Source organism: Sturnira hondurensis, unplaced genomic scaffold (genome assembly GCF_014824575.4).
Source record: "Sturnira hondurensis isolate 20B ecotype Veracruz unplaced genomic scaffold, ASM1482457v3 Scaffold0008640, whole genome shotgun sequence".
NCBI classification, from domain to species: domain Eukaryota; kingdom Metazoa; phylum Chordata; class Mammalia; order Chiroptera; family Phyllostomidae; genus Sturnira; species Sturnira hondurensis.
Window position 1 is genome coordinate 14765803 of NW_028081271.1, and position 20571 is coordinate 14786373.

Consider the following 20571-nt stretch of genomic DNA (forward strand, 5'->3'; position numbering starts at 1 on the left):
TAATCATTTGAAAAAGTATAATGAATTTTAATAGTGTTAATTACTTTGAGAAGAAACTATGTTATAACTCTTTTGAAAACAGAAATCACTTTTTCTGTTTAATATATCCTCTTAACCAAAAATGCTTTCTCTGGGCATGATTATTATTCTTATTTCACTTATTCTGTCTCCGGGTTTGTTGTCGGTGAATGTGCCTGGATGAGGGTCAAGGGCAAGTTTTGAGATGTTCTTCTCCTTAGGAGTCCACACTGCCTTGAATGACTTTATCCTGGGTAATTCCAAGACTGGACCCAGTAATGATGCATTAGTTATAAAACATAGTAAGGAAAATACCTTACTATACTTAATACATGCTTTTAAAACCTTGTTTTAAGTGAAATATTTTAATATTTATGCTCAGGCATTTTAATGGCAGGATTAATTTTGATAGAAGAAGCATTTGCAGGATAAAAAAAAGCATAATCAATGCTTTTCAGATGACCCAGATGAAATGAAATCTAGCAACTGGTATCACAAATGAACAGAACTGTGGCCTAGCTGTGTGGGAGGCATAGTACTTGGGAGGCAAGCATGCTGCAAACTTTGCTTGAGTACATCCAAGTTAATACATAAAATAAGATTGCTGAGGGGGATTTATAAATTATTTCAGTAAACCCATGTTTCTGAATACCCTTAAGCTGGAGAAAAAGCAACTGTTTACCTGCAAATAATTGATATGCTAATTTTAGATAATTATTTTCCAGGCATTAAAGGAAATCTCATAAGAACCACTATTGTAGTAGTTCTTTGATTAGTTGGAATTATCTCAGGTGCTTGCAATTTTTTCAAAGACTGTATTTCCTTAAAATATCTCATAATTGAACATTTCCATTCTTCCTGGCTGTTCTTTCTTTGGCTACTCCAAGGGGTTACTCTTAAGTACCCCTCTAATTTACAGGCTGCATAGTTTCCACTCCTATCTGTAATTGTGTGAAAATAAAGCAATTGTTCGATGGCTAGTAACGTGAATGCATAAATATGTCCCCACTGAAGCATTCATATAATTTACTGTACGTTCAACAAAATTAAAGCAGCCAGTAAGGAATATAATTCTTATTTACATTCTGAAATGATGGTCACAAAAGGCTTTGTTACCTGTTTTGTAAGTGCAGCTTCCACTGACTGAAGCTCTTTTAAAATTCTACAGATACTATAAACTATATATTAAGTTTTTATTGCTGAATGAGAACTTTTTTGGTTAGCCGTAGAATAAGAATAAATGTTTTCAAAGGACTTCATACTTGTCCCTCCCCCCCCCGCCTTCGAAGTCCTATTACTAAGGTAATATTTGGAGGTGGGGCCTTTGGGAGGTAATTAGGTCATGAGGGTGGAGCCCTCGTGGAGGGATTAGTGCCCTTTTTAGAAGAGACACACATCTTGCTTTCTTTCTTGCTACCAGGTGAGGATCCACTAAGATGCCCATCTGCAAACCAGAGAAAGGGCACCCACTAGAACCCAACCGTGCTGGCACCCCCGTCTTGAACTTCTGTCTCCCCAGACCAGTGAGAAATAAGTATTTGTTGTTTAAGCCACCCAGTCTATGGTGTGTGTTATAACATTCTGAGCAGCCTAAGATAATCCATGAAGTAGAAAATATAATAATATAGTATCTCCTGAACTCCATGTAAAATTAGCCACTAATTTATATCAGTATGTAGTAAAGATATGTAAGCACAATGTACACTGCTTAAGGTGTGTAGGGATCAAAGCAGAGTAGATAATAATGTTTCCCTTTTATTTTAATTTAACAAAGTTGTAATAAATGTTATTTAGTCATTTTTAGAGACAGAAGAAGAAAGGAGGGAGAAAGAGAGGGAGAGAAACACGGGGGTGTGGTTGGTTGCCTCTCACATGCCCCGATCTGGGGACCTGGCCTGCAGTCCAGGCATGTGCCCCGACCTGGAATTGAACCGGCAGCCTTTTAATTCACAGGCTAGTGCTCAATCCACTGAGCCACACCAGCCAGGGCATAATGTTTATCTTAAATTATCTAGAGCCAGTTAGGTTCTTTTGGTTTTATAATTTGGCTGGAGTTTTTTGTTTTTTTTTTTTTTGGTTCTGAGCTGCTTATTTATTTCAAGTTTTACAACATGTATTTCTCTTTTGAGGAAAAGTAGATAACTGATATTGGGATAGAGCTTAAATTGTAGCAAACACACCACTGTAGTAAAAGACAGACATTAGAAATAATACTTGGGTCACTTTAAATTTTATTGGAATTATATGTCAAGCTAAGATGTGTGAGAGCTGATGGGTTATGAATTAAATTTTATGTTCTACTCATTTTTTAGAAATCAAAATCAACTTAAGACATCAGTTTCCAATAGTATTTTTATGTGTAACTAAAGCACAGAAATATGTAATATTTGGTGGAATAAAGATACATGCCTTCCAACCTCTTGAGACATCTGTCTTCATGAAAGAGATAAAGAGCACCAGCTTATGAGGTATACAACCTGAGACAATTTCCAGCTTCTTCTTACAGGTACGAACGAATGTCATAATAAGGACCAGCTATCATTTGTTATACACAAAATATGTGGGGGGTTTTGACATTTTTTTCTGGGCCTAAACAACTACAGGTGATATTTAAGAGAAAACCAGTATACTGAATTCAATGGAGAAAGTAGAAGATTCTGTATCTCCATAACTTGTAAGAGGTTTCATCATTTCAGTCCCCTGCAGACAGCCCAGTGATCTGTATGTTCTCTGAACTCACATGGTACATGACAGTCATTTGGCCATCAATTGTGCCCCGAGTTAATACGTAGTCTGTGAGTGTTTGTACACATATAGGAATATATAGAGACATGTGTCTTATTGTTCTGGTTCCTTGGGAAACATACTCTAAGACTCTGAGATTTACAAGCAGGAAGTCTGATTGGGGAATGCTTTGGGGAACAATGGGAGAAAAACAGGAAAAAGCAAAGGAACACATTGAAGTTCAATTGCTACATCAGTGCAGGTGCAACAGTCTCTGCCGGTCCTTCGGGGAGAAGCCTAACTTGGGCGAGGCAGCTGTCTTCGCCTGAGGGAGACTCCTAGGGAGGGACTTCCTTCTGGGCAGCCCATTGGTTGTCAGCACTTCTGACGACTGAAGAAAGGAGAGCCTTGGTCCTGCAGCAAAGAAGGGAAGATGCGCCAGGAAGTTATGGATGCGAGGAGCCTCAAGAGTCAGAGGGGCTGGTTTACAGCTGGTTTCTACTATGTACTGGCTGTGTTACCTTGGGCAAACTGCTGAACTGTACTATCTCTGCCGAAAGGGGATAAGAATACTGCAGGTATCTCACTGGGTTATTGTGGAAACAGATGAGTTAATACGTGTAAAGTACATAGCAGTTCTTAGAGGATTGTGAGCACTCTATAATTGTCAGCTGTTATTATTAGAGGTTGTGATGAAATAGTAAAACCATTTCTAAAACGAATTTACCCATATGAATATTTGTTTCTGTACAGGCCAGCAGGGGCTAGTAACAAATAATGCCTCAAATCCCTAGTTACTTAAAACACTAACAATTGACTCCTTGGCCATGCTAAAGATATACATTCTGGGTTGGCTGGTGCTTTCTTCACTCTAGGACCCGAGCTGAGAGAGCAGACACTAGCTGGTTCATTGCCATTGCTGTGGGCAGAACACAAGAGATAGAATTTTATTTTATTTTATTTTTTTAAAAAAGATAGCATTTTGCCCTGGCTGGTGTAGCTCAGTGGATTGAGTGCGGGCCTGCGAAGCAGACGATCATGGTTCCATTCTCGGTCAGGGCACATGCCTGGGTTGCAGGCCAGTTCCCAGCAGGGGACACACAAGAGGCAACAATACATTGATATTTCTCTCCTTTTCTCCTTCCCTTCCCCTCTAAAGAAAAATTAAAAAAAAATTTAAAAGATAGCATTTTAAATGCTTGCTGACTCTTAAAACTTCCACCTGGAAATGATACGTGTCATTTCCAGTCATTTTTTGGGGGGGCAAAATGTATCACATGGGTACAAATATCTCTAAGGGATGGGAAAGAAAATTCAATTTCACTCTTTGCTGGGAGGAAAGCCAGAATGTCTTCCTAACAGTACTAATGGCTGTTATGGTTTAATTTTTAAAAATAAGTGCTAACTTTTCTTGAGCACCTATTATGTGACTATATAAACAGCAATACTCTGAAATAGATCCCATTACTCTCCCAATATTGTATATTAAAAAACAATACAAAACAAAGCTGACGTTTAGAGAAAGTTGATTCACAACTAGCTAGTGATAAGTTGATCCACACACCTAGCTAGCTGATTCACGCCTAGCTATCGATAAGCCAGACTCAGGTCTATCTGATTGTGAAGCTCACACTCATAACGACTATTCTAGATCCTCCCAAGAACTTCAGTGGCACCTGTATGACTCAAAATATTTTCAAAATGAGCTCTATTTTTTAACTTTAACAAATAGCTGCTGGAGGCTATTATGTAGAGGAGCCTAACTCCCAAAATATTATGAAGTCTGAAATGTTTCTTTCTTGTTCCCATGATGGTATTGGATGGTGAAATGGATGAACTGAGTGGTCCTCTTCCATTGGGTGACTCAATTGGACTAATGAATAATCCACCTTCTTCAGCACGAGAATCTGAAGTGTCTAGGGGTTGTCTTCCTTCCAGATAGCCTAAAGGATGCCTGTGGACCAGGCCTGGAAGTGATGCACATACTGTCTGCTCACACTCTGCTGGCTGGAAACTCAGTCACAGAGCCATACCTGTCAGCTCCAAGGAAGGTGGGGAAATGCAGTTAGCCATGTGCCTAGTGAATCTTGCTCGTAATGCACTGACTATGCTTCAGACTTGGGATTGGAGAGACCTTGAGGTGGAGAGAATAAATTTGAGGTTAGCAAGGCATATCTGAAGGCTACCTCTGGCCTGCATTCCTCTCTGTTTTTAGTACTCCAGAATTGTGTCTTCCTGGGTTTATCCCACTCTCTAATATTTACCTGTATTTCCTAACATGTTTTATAGTTTTCCTTTGTGCTAACAGAAAAGTTATCTTTAGACTTTTTTTTTCCTTGAAACGTGGTGGAACTTTACCTTTAAATAGCCACATGAAAAATGCCTTCATCTTAAGCAAAGTAAATCACTGCAGGTATTTAACTTGCTAACCAGAATTCTTTATCTTTTTAAGAAATTTCTCTGCGAGTTTTTGTAATCCCTTTTGTAGTACTGATGCAGGATGACGCAGAGGACTGCCTGGTGGAAGCAGTAAATGAGCGCGCAGTCTGGTCCAGGGGAAGCTTCTCCTGTTTCAGGGGCCCACCCCACAGCCAGATGGGGTCTGGCAAGAGAGCCACATCTTCGGATTTGTCCTCCAGCCAGGTCCTTGCAGACTATGGTAAGTGTTTTCAAGGAGTCTCCCAGGGGATGTAATGGGGGAGAGGGAGAGTGCGTTGCTGAACTAGAAGGGAATTTTTAAAACTGTTGAAATGAATTGGGTTCAGCCCTTAGTAACTTCTCGATGCTTCCTCCTTTAGGCTGGGCAGGTTGCGCTGTATTGCCTAGTCCCGTGATCAATCAGAAAGTCGATAGAGAGTCCTGAGATTGGGTTCTGGATTGTCCCACGATTTGAGAGTGGCCCTCATGGCTGGGAGCATGAAAAAATGTTAAATGCTTTCAGACATAGTATTATTTAATATTATAATATTACATAATATAATATTATATTTCAGACATAATATTATTTTGATTCTGTTGCCCAGGGTGGGTCAGCGTCCATGTTATTCCCATTCAACTTTGAATATTCTACTCAGTCCAGGGTTTCTGTATTCGTTACATGAAGTGTGTGTTATCAATAGCTCTAAAAGCTAGCAAGGCAGATACCTGCATTACTATTTTGTAGAAGGAAAAATGGTTCAGTGATTATATGACTTTCCTTAGGTCATATACTGGGTAATAACACATTAAAGTTTGAAGCAATTTCTTCTGATTTCCTTTTCATTGTTCATTCTACCCAACTATGCTGCTTATTGCCTTCTTTTGAATTTATTCAAGACTAGCAAATATTCATTTTTTTAGAATAAATTCCAGTTTTGGAAATAACCAAAAGTGGTCCAGTATTAAATGTAGTGAATAAAGTTGGTGACTAAGTTAAATAATGCTATTTTGAATTTTGAAAAATTAGGTATATCTATAAAGTAACACAGTTTTTGAAGTTTATGAACTGGCATGTAATATTTCCCAAGTATTTGTTAGTTATATTTAAAAAATGCAAAAATACTTTGAAACTCATATCTTGACTATGTAACCATGGAACTTTTATCTGTATAAGATCAGAACCAGATCTAAGGAAATTGAAATCAGAAGCAAGCTAAGAGCAAAAAGTACAGATTTAAACAATGGGCAAGTTTCAAATAGGACTTTTTTCCCAATGATTTTTAATAAAGTCTAGTATGCGTAATTCAGATTGTGATTTGGCCTTTGAGGGGGGCTATTTATAAATGTGGACAGAGAATGAACAGTTATCTTTATCCACTATGTGTTAGGTGACTCACTTAATTTAACCCTCAAACCAGTTCATGACACAACTATTTCCATTTTAAAGATGAGGGAAAGGTTCATGGTTTTCAGTTACTCATCAGCTTATGCTCAATAAGTAAATAATAGAGAACCTACATGGAGATTTAGCTAAAAGAATATTTATATTTGTTTCCAATATCACAAAACTGTAAATAACCTCCATATCCATAAACAGAAGACTGATTAAATAAACTATAGTATAAATGGAATACGAGACAGCCCTAAAAAGGATTTACAGAAATACTTTTATTGACATATAATTAAATGTAATAGCATTATAATTCATGAAAATGTAGCATTATCCCATATCTGTAAATAATATAAATACATATATACTTATTTTTTAAAAATTTTAAAATATTTTATTTATTTATCTTTAGAGGGGAAGGGAAGGAGAGAGGGAGAGAAACATCAATGTATGGTTGCCTCTGCCGAGGACACACAATGTATCGTGTGTCCCTTGCTGGGAACTGGCCCACAACCCAGGCATGTGCCCTGACTGGGAATCGAACCTCGATCCTCTGGTTTGCAGGCCTGTGCTCAATCCACTGAGCTACACCAGCCAGGGCCCATATATACTTATATATGCACTCATGTATATTCACACACACATACATTCATATTTTTATGTGTAACTAGTTCCTCTTGAGATTGGAATATAAAAGGGAACAGGAATTAGAATGCCTTTAGATTTCGTGAAAACAATACTGAAACACAAACAATGGAGCCACGTGTTCTACATTCTCAGAGAAAACTATTTCAACCTAGAAATCTGTACTTGGCCAAATTACCGATAAAGTGTAAGGACTGTCTTAAAACACTTACTCTTATGCACCCTTTCTCGGGAGGCTACTGAAGGATGTGCCCCGTAACAACAAGGAAGGTAGTTCTATACAGTCTTTTATGTAAGGTTCCTCGCTTATTAAACCTGCCACCCACCAGTCTGGAGGGTCTGCCTCTTTTGTCCGTCTGTTTGCCCTCCATGTAAGGGCCAGTTTTGGGTTTCACCCAGGGAAGTCCAGAAACCAATTCCAGGAACCTACACTGATATGTTCCAGAGAAAGATGGTGCAAAAGCCTTTAACTCTTTCATGTCCCAACTTGAGCCAATTTCTTATGGCAGGCAAGACCTTAGCTATGGAAAAAGGATATTTAATATACAGGAACGACCAATAGAGAGCTGTTGGGTGTTAATTTGGGGGAATAGAAGCAGGAGAGGCTGCTCAGTGCCTGCTTAGTGGCTGACACTCTTCACCTTTGTAAGAGGAAAGCTTTGTGATGGAGAATTTAGCCTTGTAGGTGCTGAGAACTCAGCGTTTCCAAGGTGCTATGATTGTGTATCTTATCACTTCCAGAAGTGGTTTTTAAATGGAAAGTCTAGGCTACCAGTGAATTTTAGGGAGGCTTATGACAGGGTTTTTTGTTAAACTATTGTGGCTCATGGCCAAAGCACAGGTTTGGGAGAGCAGCGGCCTGAATTCTAAGCCTACTTCAGAAAACAATTAGCTTTATGACCCTGGAAAAGGCAGTCAGCTTTTCTGAGTCTTTTTTTTTCATCTCTAAAATTTAGAGCTTTGAACTAAATCTCTAGGATTCTTTCCTGGTCTAACATTTGATGTATTTCTTTTTTTTTTAATATTTTATTTATTTATCTTTAGAGGGGAAGGGAAGGAGAGAGGGAGAGAAACATCAATGTATGGTTGCTTCTTGTGCATCCCCTGCTGGGAACTGGCCCCTACTGGGAACTGGCCTGCAACCCAGGAATGTGCCCTGACTGGGAATCGAACCCCGATTGTCTGGTTCACAGGCCCGCACTCAATCACTGAGCTACACCAGCCAGGTGATGTATTTCTTTATGATTCAAAGTATAACCTGATGGGGAAAGTTTATGTGTTCTAATATGGAACCCCAGGTTAGGAGGTGGATAATAAAATGTTTATTCATATCATTCTGTCATGAGTAGATGTAAAAACTGATGGAAAACCTGCCAGTAGGGTAGGAGTTAATGATTTTTCTTGCTTTGATTTTTTTTTTTTTTTTACTATATGCCTTTGTTTTTCAGGCTTCTATACTTCAGGGCCCCTCTTATCCTAGTAACAAACTCTCTACTATACGAAGACTTTTACTAAAACTGCATAAAGAAGTTGATATAAAGTAATTGTGGTTTCTATGGAGTTATGTTTATGTTTAGGAGTGCATATGTCCTTCTGTCCACATGTGTGAAGTGTTCTAAAGCAGAACAGTCTGTAAAACTGAAAGAAAACAGACCTGACAAAATGGGAAGGATTCTATTCTCATGGAAAGAGATGCCCAAAATAAGGCGGATTGCAATTCCACCTGAGTTTTAAATGCCTATTCGTTTTCCATGTGTGTGATTGAAGGTGCCATCTGTACCCCAGGCCTTCAAGGGAAGGGCGATGATGAGAGCTTCCATAGTGAAATAATAAAAATTGTCAAATTGTTGGAAATGAAGTGTCAGGATTGTATCTTTGAGTCTCATGATTCATCAGTTGCTTTTTTCTTTTTTTTTAATAAGTTTTTTTAAAAGATTTAACTTATTTACCTTAGAGAGGGGAAGGGAGGGAGAAAGAGAGGGAGAGAAACATCAATGTGCGGTTGCCTCTCATGTGCCCCTTGTTGGAGACCTGGCCCCCAACCCAGGTGTGTGCCCTGATGGGAATTGAACCAGTGACCCTTTGGTTGGCAGGCTGGTGCTCAATCCACTGAGCCACACCAGCCAGGACTTTTTCTTCTTTCTAGGACTCATTTAGGGTATAGGGTCCTGTAAGGTTTAGAAAAATAATCTATCACACATGTGACTATTTAACTTCATACAAGTTTTTCAGAAGTGTCTTGAGGGTTGTGTTCATCCCTAAGGACACTCCCATGGACATTTTAAAAATAGCCACCGAATCTTTTGGCATAATTGGGAAAAAAGCAAAAGTGCTGTTTGCTTTTGCCACTGAGAAAACTTAAGCATTAAATCTCTTTTTTTCCTTAAAATTTGGCATATATGTAAATAGCAATAATAAGCTCCAAAGAGTGTTCCCGGATATATAAATAAAGCTGTATACATTAGTCCTAAACATGAGTATACAATAATTTTCAAGTCAATTTTTTGAGGGGATTCATGTATAATGTATTTAGGATCTTTAAGTAGCATATTTCTGTTGGATGGTTTACATGTTATCTGTCGATAGTGTCTCCCTACTAATAAGGCATGAGAGAGAAACTTGTGCTCAAGGAAAAGTGATAAAATAAAAAAAATTTTGATCTCAACAACGGGCTTCAATAACCTGCAAAACAGTAATAATAATGATTCCTTTTTCACCTCACACTATTGTGTTATGTTATTAGTTAGTAATAATGTGAATATTTATCACCTCTGGTCCCCAAGGAGGGTACCAAGGGGGTTGTAGTAACATTAATACCTGTGTTTCTAGCTCGTTAGCTTATGTAGTATAACAATGGGATCTTAGCTTGATATGCACCTTCCCCCACCACCTCTTCCAAAGTGTGCTGTGGTGGTGGCTGGGACTTCCCACTGGGGGGACTGTGCAAAGTCCCATCCCCTCACACGTGTGGGAACCAAACCTGCCAGTCTTCTGTTCTGTCTTCCTTCTGAACAGGCTCTGCCGTGAGAATGCAGCTCGCCCACTTCTCTGACAAGGGCGGTGACATTCCCACTGCCGTCTCGTCCCCCTTTCATTTGTGCAGGACACATCTGCCGTGGTCTTTCTTCCCAGAAATGGAAAGCACTCTTGCCCTTCACATTGACTTTGTCAACGTTTTGCCTGCACTTGAAAGCAACACACATGGTATATGCCTTTAAGCTCTATTATGTTCTTCATGCCGTGGCCACGTCAACTGTGACTTGTGGTTTTGTCCCTAGAAGGACAAGCCCTTGTTCTGGGCTAGCCTGGGGAACACATCCCACATCACCCTGTCTTCCATCCTCTTCCCTCTTCTATTTCTTCCTCAGTTCTCTCCTTTCTCCTCTAGAAAGCACACACCCACACGGGCACACCCCACCCCCAACGACAACAGAAACATCAATAATTCCCCTTCAAAAAATTATTATCTCATGTGAACAGATGGGGGAGATGATGGGAGAGACAAGCTTGCCAGCCGCAGACCAACAATCGTGGCTGACTCCATCTAACCAAGCAATGATATAGCATCAGTGCACATCAGAGAATCACTGTTTGAATTTTATTTAAGATACTTAAATAAGTGTCTTACAACCTATTATATAAGAGTACTTTAAAGTAGTCAGATATATCCAATAATGGAATAAAGCACCCACAGGAAATAATGAACATCTGACAATAAAGATGTTTCAGTAGACACATGACCAACTATAAGGTGATTTCCAAAATGTGCCATCTTCATTACTGGGTTGGAAGATTCTTGAGGGCAAAATATCATTTTTCCACTTTGTATTTTACGTAACAATGGAGCTTCTAAAGAATTTTCATCTATCCCAATCTATTCTGATCTTTGCAAGTGTCCTGGGAAATAAAGTGGGGACTGTACTTAGTTAATAAATAAGAAAATAGACTCAGAAAATTCATACATGTTTCTAGAATTCCAGGGCTGTGTCCTTTATGTCCTTAAACTTTATATATTGCTCAATGCAAATATCCAATGAATATTCATCTCTTGGTTGGCCAATAAGGGCTGTTGCTTTGCTGAGTTAAGAAAGTGAACCTAAATGAAGCTTATTGATTTTCCATACTTGCTGCAAAGTTCAACGATGTCTTGAATCACACACAACAAGTAATGGAAAAGATTAGAAATCAGAAAATCTTCTTGGTTTCATTCTTTTTTCTCCCTCTCAGCTGGGCTGAAATATGTGAAATCTCCTGGATTTCTTGTCATCCCAAAGTGTGCATATTAGTGGCACTTAGCTTCTAAGTTTCTTAGCGGCAGGAGCCTTCATCTCTGTATCCCCACCTTATGCTACATACATGGTACAGCCCATTATATTATGTGATTAAAGAAATGGATGGATGGATGGAATGGATAAATGGGCGCATGGGTTGTGACCAGGAATCGAAGTGACCAGGGCCTCCAGTGTCTGTGACTCACAGGGCTTGGCCCAGTTTTTGAAGACTCATCTTAGGGCCAGTGTTTAATGAGGCCTCCTTATCTTTCTAGCTACTCTTCAACGGAGACATTTTGCTACATTGCGTCTGATGGGTGGCTTCTGTGGGTCTGTGATTCACCAGTTCTTTTGTCGCTGTTCTCTCCGGCCCAGCTTATTCACTGTGTCTAAATTGTTCTGGGTCCCGCGTATGCTCCCAGATAGGCTGCCAAGCCAGCCCGGCTTCTTTTAGCGAGACGGTAGATTCAGGATTCCAGGACCAAGAGCATGGCAGCTGCATGATTTACTGCTGGAGGTGTGCACTCTGCCTGCTGCTGGTCGGTGGTGACAAAGTAGGTGTCCCTGTGTCTGTGGATTTCCTGTTGTCCCTTCAATGACCGTTGTTTAGAAGCATTTCATCAGGTACGAAGTTCTGGGGGTGGGAAGACCTCTTCGGGTTGCCACTGTACTGAGGACTTCCTCTTCAGATTTTCTGAATTGGTGAACGTAGTAGTTCACTTTTACCTGCATAATTTTATCTGTTCATTCCTTGAATGAGCAGATAAAATGTTCCCAGGTAACATGGCAACTTCTCTGATCTGATCTTTAGTTTTCCTTTTGGTTCCAAGCGGCCACAGACACAAGTTAAGTTCTTAGCAGACCACTTCCCTTTACTGTCGGTAGGTGGTTACCCAGGTCTCCTTAACTAGTCAGAGTAAGTCTGCTAAATAGGTCTCCTTCTATTAACTAAGGAGGAGATATAGGTATGTGATATATTACATATATATTGTATATATATATATATTACAACATTGGAGTGGGGGAAATTCACGAGGAAGGGGACACGGTGTTTTTGAATCAAGTGCCTAAGTATGTTTGCACATGTTTACAGTGTTGTTATGTGGGTTGAGGTTTATAGAGCTGAAGGTTTCGGTAGTGGTTCCCAAGGTGTGGTCTCTCTACCAGCAGCAGCACCAGCGTCACCGGGGAACTTGTTAGAATTCAGATCCTCGATGCCCACCCTGGACCTCCACATCCAAAACTCTGGGGTGGGGCCGGAAATCTGACCCTTTGGTGCATATGAGTTTCACATGCACACTACAATTTCAGGACCCTGGTTTTAGGGCGTTCACAAGAATGAACCTTTTTATTGTTGTCCTTTTAGAACAATGATGTAGACAAATTGCCTCTTTTTTGAAGAGCATTTAATCACACAATAATTTGAGCCATCTCTCAAACTATGTTACTTGTATTAGAAATGCTATTCCTCGTTCATTTAAAAGGGCAAAGAAGGTAACATCCAGCCACTGCGCGTGTGCTCTCAAATATGTGGATTCCAGGAACTGAAATGAAGCAGACGTGCAAATGGTTCTTACTACTGAGCCATTCTAACAAGGCTTACCTCTGCACAGAAAATATCTACGAGAATTACCCCCTACCGTGCGGCTGAGAGAGGAGTAGGAAAAAATGTGGGAGCAAGTAAGGGCATTAAAATAATACATTAGAAATATAAGCAGCAGCTTATGTTTAATCATAGATAAAATGCTTTGTAAAGTACTAATGGGGGGTATGTGTGCATTTAATGACTCTTTAAGGCGGTGCTTTAACATTTTATTGTTGTTTTTATTGCCCAGAGTTCCATCTCTCTGCCACAGTGCTGGGCAATATTGAGGTAACCTGTGGTGAGCAGGCTACACGTCAGTCTGTGAGTCATCCGCTGAGATTCCCTGGGTGCTTAATATGTGCCCCCAAACGGCTAAAGCAAGGGAGTACTGAAAATATGGCCCCTGCTTTTTACAAGCTTACAATCTAGTTGAGAGATTGGAGTGAAACGGAAAAATGTGGGCTCAATAAAACAGCACTGGCTAAAGTGAGGAGGCACAGCACAGTCTGCAACGGCAGGGGTGTGCCCTGGGGGCGTGGTCACTCTGGGGGCGTGGTCACTCTGAGGGTGTGGTATTTAAGAGGCTTGGGGGCGGGGTTTCACAGGGTGCTTGCTCTCTGGGGTGGATTCTTTTCGGAAATGGCCGCAACTTTTCCCCTTCCTGTGCCTCTGCCCGTTGGCAATGCTTGTTTTAAGCCCCTCACTTTTAGAGTCTACTCCTCTGCTTCTGGAATTTGGCTGGCCTTGTAATGATGGCAGCGATGAGGTGCCCGTTCTGGGCTCAGGCCTAAAGATGCCTTGCCTGTTTCTGGCCGTCCTCTTGGAATACGTCCAGCTGCCATGAGTAAGGCCAGGCTAAGCTTGCTAAAGGCAAAGAGACCACAGTCTTTGAGAGATGAGCCGTCTCAGCTCAGGCCCCTGAGACTAGTGTGCCCGCAGCAGAGCCATCAGTGAGCCCAGCTGAGAACAGAAGAACCCTACCAGCTGAGTCCGGTGAAAACTGCCAACCCACAGAATCCTGAATAGGTATTGTTTTAGGCCAACACATTTTGGAGTGGTTTGACATACAGCGATAGATAACTGGTACAAAGTCTGCAAGGTAGAGAGAAAGAGAGAAAGTGCTCTAGGCTAGAATCACAACTCCAAGAAGTCAAGGGTCAGAACTGTGTGAGGTCAGGTCGAAGAAAAGTAAGGACACCAGTAGGATTGAATGTTTGACCACTTTCTTTCAGTAAATCACCAGGAGCACCAGCATTCAAGAAAACGTGACTGGAGGCCAGACCTGCACTATTGCACTGCTCTGTGGTGATCTCCCTTTGAAAGCTCTGCATCAGGGCCTAAGAAATAGGAATCCCTGCGTGCCGAAATGTGCAGTGAGCATCCAAACCTCACCCCTCCAAGCGGGACTTGAGAGAGTGGGATGTTGTTTTCTAGCTGCCTATATCACGCCAAGAAAAAAAATTTTTGTGGCGTATCCTCTGCTCTTATTATATATATATATATATAAAAGTCTAGAGCTTATGCCACGTACTTTCAAGAAACTGCCACAGGCAACTTGTAGAATCCCAGAATAAAGAATATTATGAACCTTATTCGTTTCCACCAGTCTCTAGGGGAGCAGCTTTGGCTCCTGTCATCGCCGTCTGTCCTCTGCTGCCACCTTGGCAAGACTTCGCTGTTGCCAAAGCCACTTCCAGCAACTGGTCACACCCAACTCTCTCCACTTCGTTCTATGCCAATTGCAACCATTGATGCCATGTTGGGCCATTGGAGTAACAGAGAGCCTGGCTGGGGTGGAGGGTTTGGTGCACCTGAATTTGGAGGAAGTAAGGCAGAGCCTTTATCAGGAAAGGAGTTTTGTAAGTCCCAGGGAGAATTTGTATCAAGAACTCCCTGTTTTGGCTGGGCACACAGAGCAAGAGGTGGAAACATACAGAAGAAGTGAGGAAATTAAAGTTGGAGGTCACAACTGCCCAAAGCCTGTTCTGAATTTTCATGAAGCAAACCACCGTGTGAAATGTCATGGGCACGACTGCAAGAGAGAACTTCACTGAACTCACTGCTATGGAAGCTCAGGGACAGCCAGTGGCTCTAAGTGGGTTGGATATGGTTGGAGTAGCACAGACTGCGTCTGGGGAAACATGTCTTACTTGCTGCCTGCCATTGTCCACATCAATCATTCGCCACTGCTAGAGGTAATGGGCCTATTTGCTTAGTGCTTCAACTTGGGAACTGGCCCAACAGGTGCAGCGAGCAGCTGAATACTAAAGAGCCTGCCGATTGAAGTCTACATGCGCCTGTGGGGGTGCTCCCAAGGGGCCAAGAATATGTGGTCTGGAGGGAGGTGTGGAAGCCTGTATTGCAGCACCTGGAAGACTGATTGACTCTTTAGAGTGTGGGAAAACAACTCTGAAAAAAACCCCACCTGCTTTGTCTGTGATGAAGCAGATAGCATGCGTGATACGGGCCTTGAACCCCCAAATAAGGAAGATGGTGGATGAGGTAAGACCCGACAACAGGCAAACCCTGATGTATAGTGCAACTTGGCCAAAAGAAGTAAGACAGCTTGCTGAAGAGTTCCTGGGAGACTGTGTGCAGGTAAACACTGGTGCCCTGGGACTGAGTGTGAACCACGAGCTTCTTCAGACTGTGGATTTGTGTCACGACGCAGAAAAGGATGAAAAACTTAGTCGTCTGATGGAAGATGACATGAGTGAGAAGGAGAATAAAACTATTGTTTTTGTTGAATCCAAAGGAAGATGTGATGAACTTACTAGAAAATGAGGAGAGGCGGGTGGCCTGCCATGGGTATCCATGGTGACAAGAGTCAACAGGAACGTGACTGGGTTCTAAACTAATGCAGACTCGGAAAAGCTCCTATTCAGATTGCAACAGAGGCGGCCTGCAGAGGGCTAGCTTGCTTGTTTGTTTTTCATGTACAAGTGAAGTATTGGTGGCAACTGGAGGACTTGAGAGGGATGGAGGGCTAGTGACTGGCTGGCTGCTTCCAGTCAGTTGGAGAGATGGAAATCTGAAAGTGTGCCAATGATCTTCAAAAGGCAGAAACCACACCTCTGCAGCGTAAACTGTGCTCTTTGGAGGAAAACGTGGGAGTTATGCTTCCAATTCTCTGCTGTGGTCTTTCTCCTATCCCGTGCTTTGCATGACTACCGTGGTGCACCATTGTTTCAGACTATTTACCGTGGTCTCCGAGTCTTTGCATTTCATGGAGTTTGCCAAAATGTCAGAGAAATATTTCCAAACTTCAATGTTCAATGAAATTTTTGTTCAAGTTTGAAATGGAGAAGGCAGCTTTAAAAGGTACTGGGCCTTTTACAGATCGGGGCGTGCTGGCACCGGAGCTCTGTGTGGGAGCAACTTCCCACACTTGGAGGGAAGAGAGAGCAACGCTTTCAAAGTTCCTCCCTCATCAACACAGTACTTATTATGTCGGGACCTGCCAGGGAGACACACACTCTCAAGTGAATCCTGGCTTCTTGGAAGCGATTGCCTAGACACAGTGTATGAAAGCAACTTTGTGGGGACAGGTATGTTTTTCTTGCCATTGCAGTTGTAAGGTTAAGGGCAAGACAAGCGGTGTGGGCAGAATCCTGAACTTCCGGTGAGTGTGTGATGCAAAGGACCATGCACATTTTTGTTTAAAGGTCCTCCAAATGAGCACACGAAGAGGCTGCTATGAGCCTTTAAGCGGCCCTACTGCACGGCAGCATTCAGACGGGCACTTGCTGATTTGGGAATGTATTAGGGAATACACATCTTTTGACAGGCTTATCAGTTGGTGGCTAATAAGCCACATGTGATGTGTGCGTCCTCACACCCGACCTCGATGGTATTCCTGCAGGGAAAGGGTAACGATTTTAACTGTATTTTTGGCAGTACCTTCTTAAAAAATACAAGTGTCTAAGTTTTTATTTTTGGTCTGGCTGTTGCAGTGTGTGAAACTCCATACGTTCCTATTTTGCCACGTGCCAACACCTTACAAATGTGGAAGATGGGAAACTTGTGATCAATTATGAGTACCCTAACTCCTCTGAAGATTATATTCATTGGAATGGAAAAACCGCTTGCAGCACCCCAACAGGCACAGCACACACTTTCTTTACACCTAATAACATGAAGCTAGTGAGCAACCTCATCTCTGTGCTTTATGAAGCTAATCAAGCAATTACTTGCAAGTTGCTTCAGTTGGTTGAAGACTGAGCTTCAGGTCGTTCCAGGGGTAGAGAAGGCATGAAGGATGGCCACTGACACAGGTACTCTGGGAAAAAGAGGTGGGTTTAATACCTTTAGAAATGGGGAAAATTATGATAGAAGCTACTCCAGTCTGCTTGAGAGAGATCTGGGGGCCAAAACCCAGAATGGTGTTAACAGTGCTCCATAGTATGCCAATGGGAGCTTCGGAAGTAATTTCGTGTCTGCTGGTATATAGACTTACCTGAATAGTTATGATACCACGCAGCAGTATGGAAGTCATGTTTCAAATATGCACGATGGTGTGAACCAACAGATCCTGTAGCTGCAGCTGCCCTGTGATTGGTTATCCGGTGCCAGCAGCATATTCTCAATAAGACTTCAGAAGCATATGTAAATGTTTGTTCTTCACAATTGCTCTTTGTATTGTGTGTTATCAGACAGGATAGTTATTTAAGAAACAGGAGAAACTGAGAAATGACTGCAGTGCAGCAGTAATTATGGTGTACTTTTTTGCTTTTTAAGTTGGATAATTCTCTACATTCCTGAAACAATTTTTAGGGGTTTTTTTGTCCTAGAAAATCCAGGCCATGTTTTCACAAAATGAAATGTAAAGTGATTTGAAATACAATGAATGAAGGCAATGCATGGCCTTCCAAAAAAATATTTGAAGACCCCCCCCCCCAAAAGAGTATTATGGAACGCTCTAAAGTGCTTTAAAAATCTTAAATTCTCACAATGTGCATCTACTGGCCATTGAATAACTTCAACTCAGTTTTATTAGGTCGTTGAATATATTTTTTGCCATAAAAGAGCCTAAGGAGAATATTTTGCTTTAATTGCCAAAACGTGTTCTTTTTCTGTTGAGTGGTACTTGCTTGAAAAGAACATCTTTGGGAGATGATGGATTCTTGTTTTAAAAGTGGCTCCTTAAATTTTGCAGGACAGGTGGTTGAATAGGGGGGCGGATGGAATGTGGTGGAATTAATGTGGGGGCTGGTATTCAGATGGAGCACCTGAATTTAACCTACAGCTTCCTCATGTCTGGGATGTTTTGCTCCAGTAGCCGTTTCATTTCATTTCTTTCTTAAGTGGCTAGTTGACAAAGTGCCATAACTTTACACAACCCGGCCTTATGGAGCAACAGTGCTCATGTCAGTAACGCCACGCGTCATACAGTCACCGTGAGCAAGGAATTTCAATCAAAGGGAAGGCAAGGGCGATCACGACTGAAGTGTCACAGGAGAATGGAGTGAGAGCGGTGTCATACCTGAAGTGCCCACTGTGCGTGCGTGCGTGCGTGCGTTCGAAGGAGAGCGAGCAGGATAAGAAGTTGCTTAATTGCTGCTAGTTCCCTGTGAACATGTTGCTCCCTTTGACTCTCTAATAACCAGTTCACCCGAAACTTTTGTGAAGCGGTGACCCGCATCTCCTGTGTCCCCCGGTCCTCACCCGCCCGCCGCCCCCCCACCCCGCGTTTGGGCTAACAGGTCCCCGATTACTGAAGCGTCACCTCTCACTCCCCAGTAAATCTGCGCAGCCCACTCGGACTGCAGCCTGTCTGCCGCCTGGCCTCCCACTGCAGCAACCGGGGCAGCGGAGCGGGAGGCGGCGCGCAGGGCAGGGACGACCGAGGAGGACCGACTCCGGCCTCAGCATGGGGAAGGCGAGCGCGGGGCGAGCTCGCAGCGCAGGTAAACAGGCTGGCGCGGCGCAGGGCGCTGCCGCCGCGGCCGCCCAGCGATTTCCAGGCACGCAACTCCGCCTCCAGGGCGCTCGCCCCGGCGCGCTCGCCCAGCCGCTCGCTCGCAGCCTCAGCCACCGCCGCAGCAGCACTTCACACAAAGGACTGTTATCCGCCGAGCAGCTCCGCCACCTCCACGTCCTCCTCCAGTGACGGCAGCCCCGACAGCAGGGTTCGGGCGCGGCGGCAGCGGCGCCCGGAGGACCTGTCACTCCCAGCAACCCAGGAGGTGGCAGCGGCTTTTTTTTTCTTTTGCTTTAATTTTTTACCCTTATACCTCTTCGCCTTTCTGTGATTCCACCTACCCCTCCCTCCCTTCCTCCTCCTCCTCCAGCTCCGATAAACAACTCTCCTACACCGCCCCCACCCAATAAATAAATAAAAGGAGGGGGGTAAGGGCGGGAGAAGGGGGGGGGAGAGGAAAAGGGAGGCAAGGCAGCGCAAGAGAGCGAGGCAGAGTCCGAATCGAGACAGTCCGGAGTCCGCACGCACCTCGCACCATGAGATGGCAACGCGCCCCGCACCACTCCGAGGGTGCCAGCCCTGGGGCCCCGCGGCCCGGCCCCGCCGCCCGCTCTTCGCTACCGCTGCTGCTGCTGCTGTGGACCGCGGCCTTGGCGCCGGGGGCGGCCGCCGGCGACGACGCGGTTCCCGCGGGGGCCTCGGTGTGCTACTCGTCCCCGCCCAGCGTGGGCTCGGTGCAGGAGCTGGCTCAGCGCGCCGCGGTGGTGATCGAGGGAAAGGTGCACCCGCCGCGGCGGCAGCAGGGGGCACTCGACAGGCAGGCGGCGGCGGGCGAGGCAGGGGCGTGGGAAGGCGAGCGTCAGCTGCCAGCCTCTGGCCCGGGAGCGCTGGGGCCGCGCGCCCAGGATCCGCTGCCCACTGCCAACGGGACCGTGCCCTCCTGGCCCACCGCCCCGGCGCCCAGCGTCGGTCCCCCGGTGGAAGAGGCACCCTATCTTGTGAAGGTGCACCAGGTGTGGGCGGTGAAAGCCGGGGGCTTGAAGAAGGACTCGCTGCTCACCGTGCGTCTGGGCGCCTGGGACCACCCCGCCTTCCCCTCCTGCGGGAGGCTCAAGGAAGACAGCAGGTACATCTTCTTCATGGAACCTGACACCAACAGCAGCAGCCGGCCGCCGGCCGCCTTCCGAGCATCTTTCCCCCCTCTAGAGACTGGCCGGAACCTCAAGAAGGAGGTCAGCAGGGTGCTGTGCAAGCGGTGCGGTAAGTCCCGCGCCCCTGGGGCGTGCTTTGGCCGGGCCGAGCGGGGAGGTGGCGAGCGCAGCGCGGCGGGCGCACTCCCGGGGTTCGACGGCTGCGGAGCAGTTGTGGTCTTGCAAGTTCAGTTTCGGGGTTGCAGACTTATCTAAGCGAACCTCAAGAGGAGGTTTCGCCAATTGAACCCCACGGGCAGCGCCTTCTCCAGTTTCCTGTTTTCTAGGCTTTGCCACTGATGAAAGCTCAAGTTTGGTATTTGGTTGGGCCGCCTGAAACTTTTGAATCCCTTGGTTTTGTTCACCAAGCAGAATGAAAAAGGCTCGGTGCTTTCTCCTGAGTGCAGTAT

At 43.9% G+C, this 20571-nt stretch overlaps 1 protein-coding gene and 1 pseudogene across 1 annotated transcript in view; both read left to right on the plus strand.

Moving 5' to 3' along the window:
* The first annotated feature begins 14768 nt into the window (after positions 1 to 14768).
* LOC118993003 (probable ATP-dependent RNA helicase DDX5) lies at positions 14769 to 17640 on the plus strand (annotated as a pseudogene).
* A 1867-nt stretch (positions 17641 to 19507) lies between these two features.
* The window catches only part of NRG1 (neuregulin 1), a 959746-nt gene continuing 958682 nt past the window's right edge, over positions 19508 to 20571 (plus strand). The window contains exon 1 of the mRNA XM_037055334.1: positions 19508 to 20231. Within this exon, the coding sequence (XP_036911229.1) occupies positions 19508 to 20231 (724 nt within the window). The remainder of the gene's footprint in view (positions 20232 to 20571) is intronic.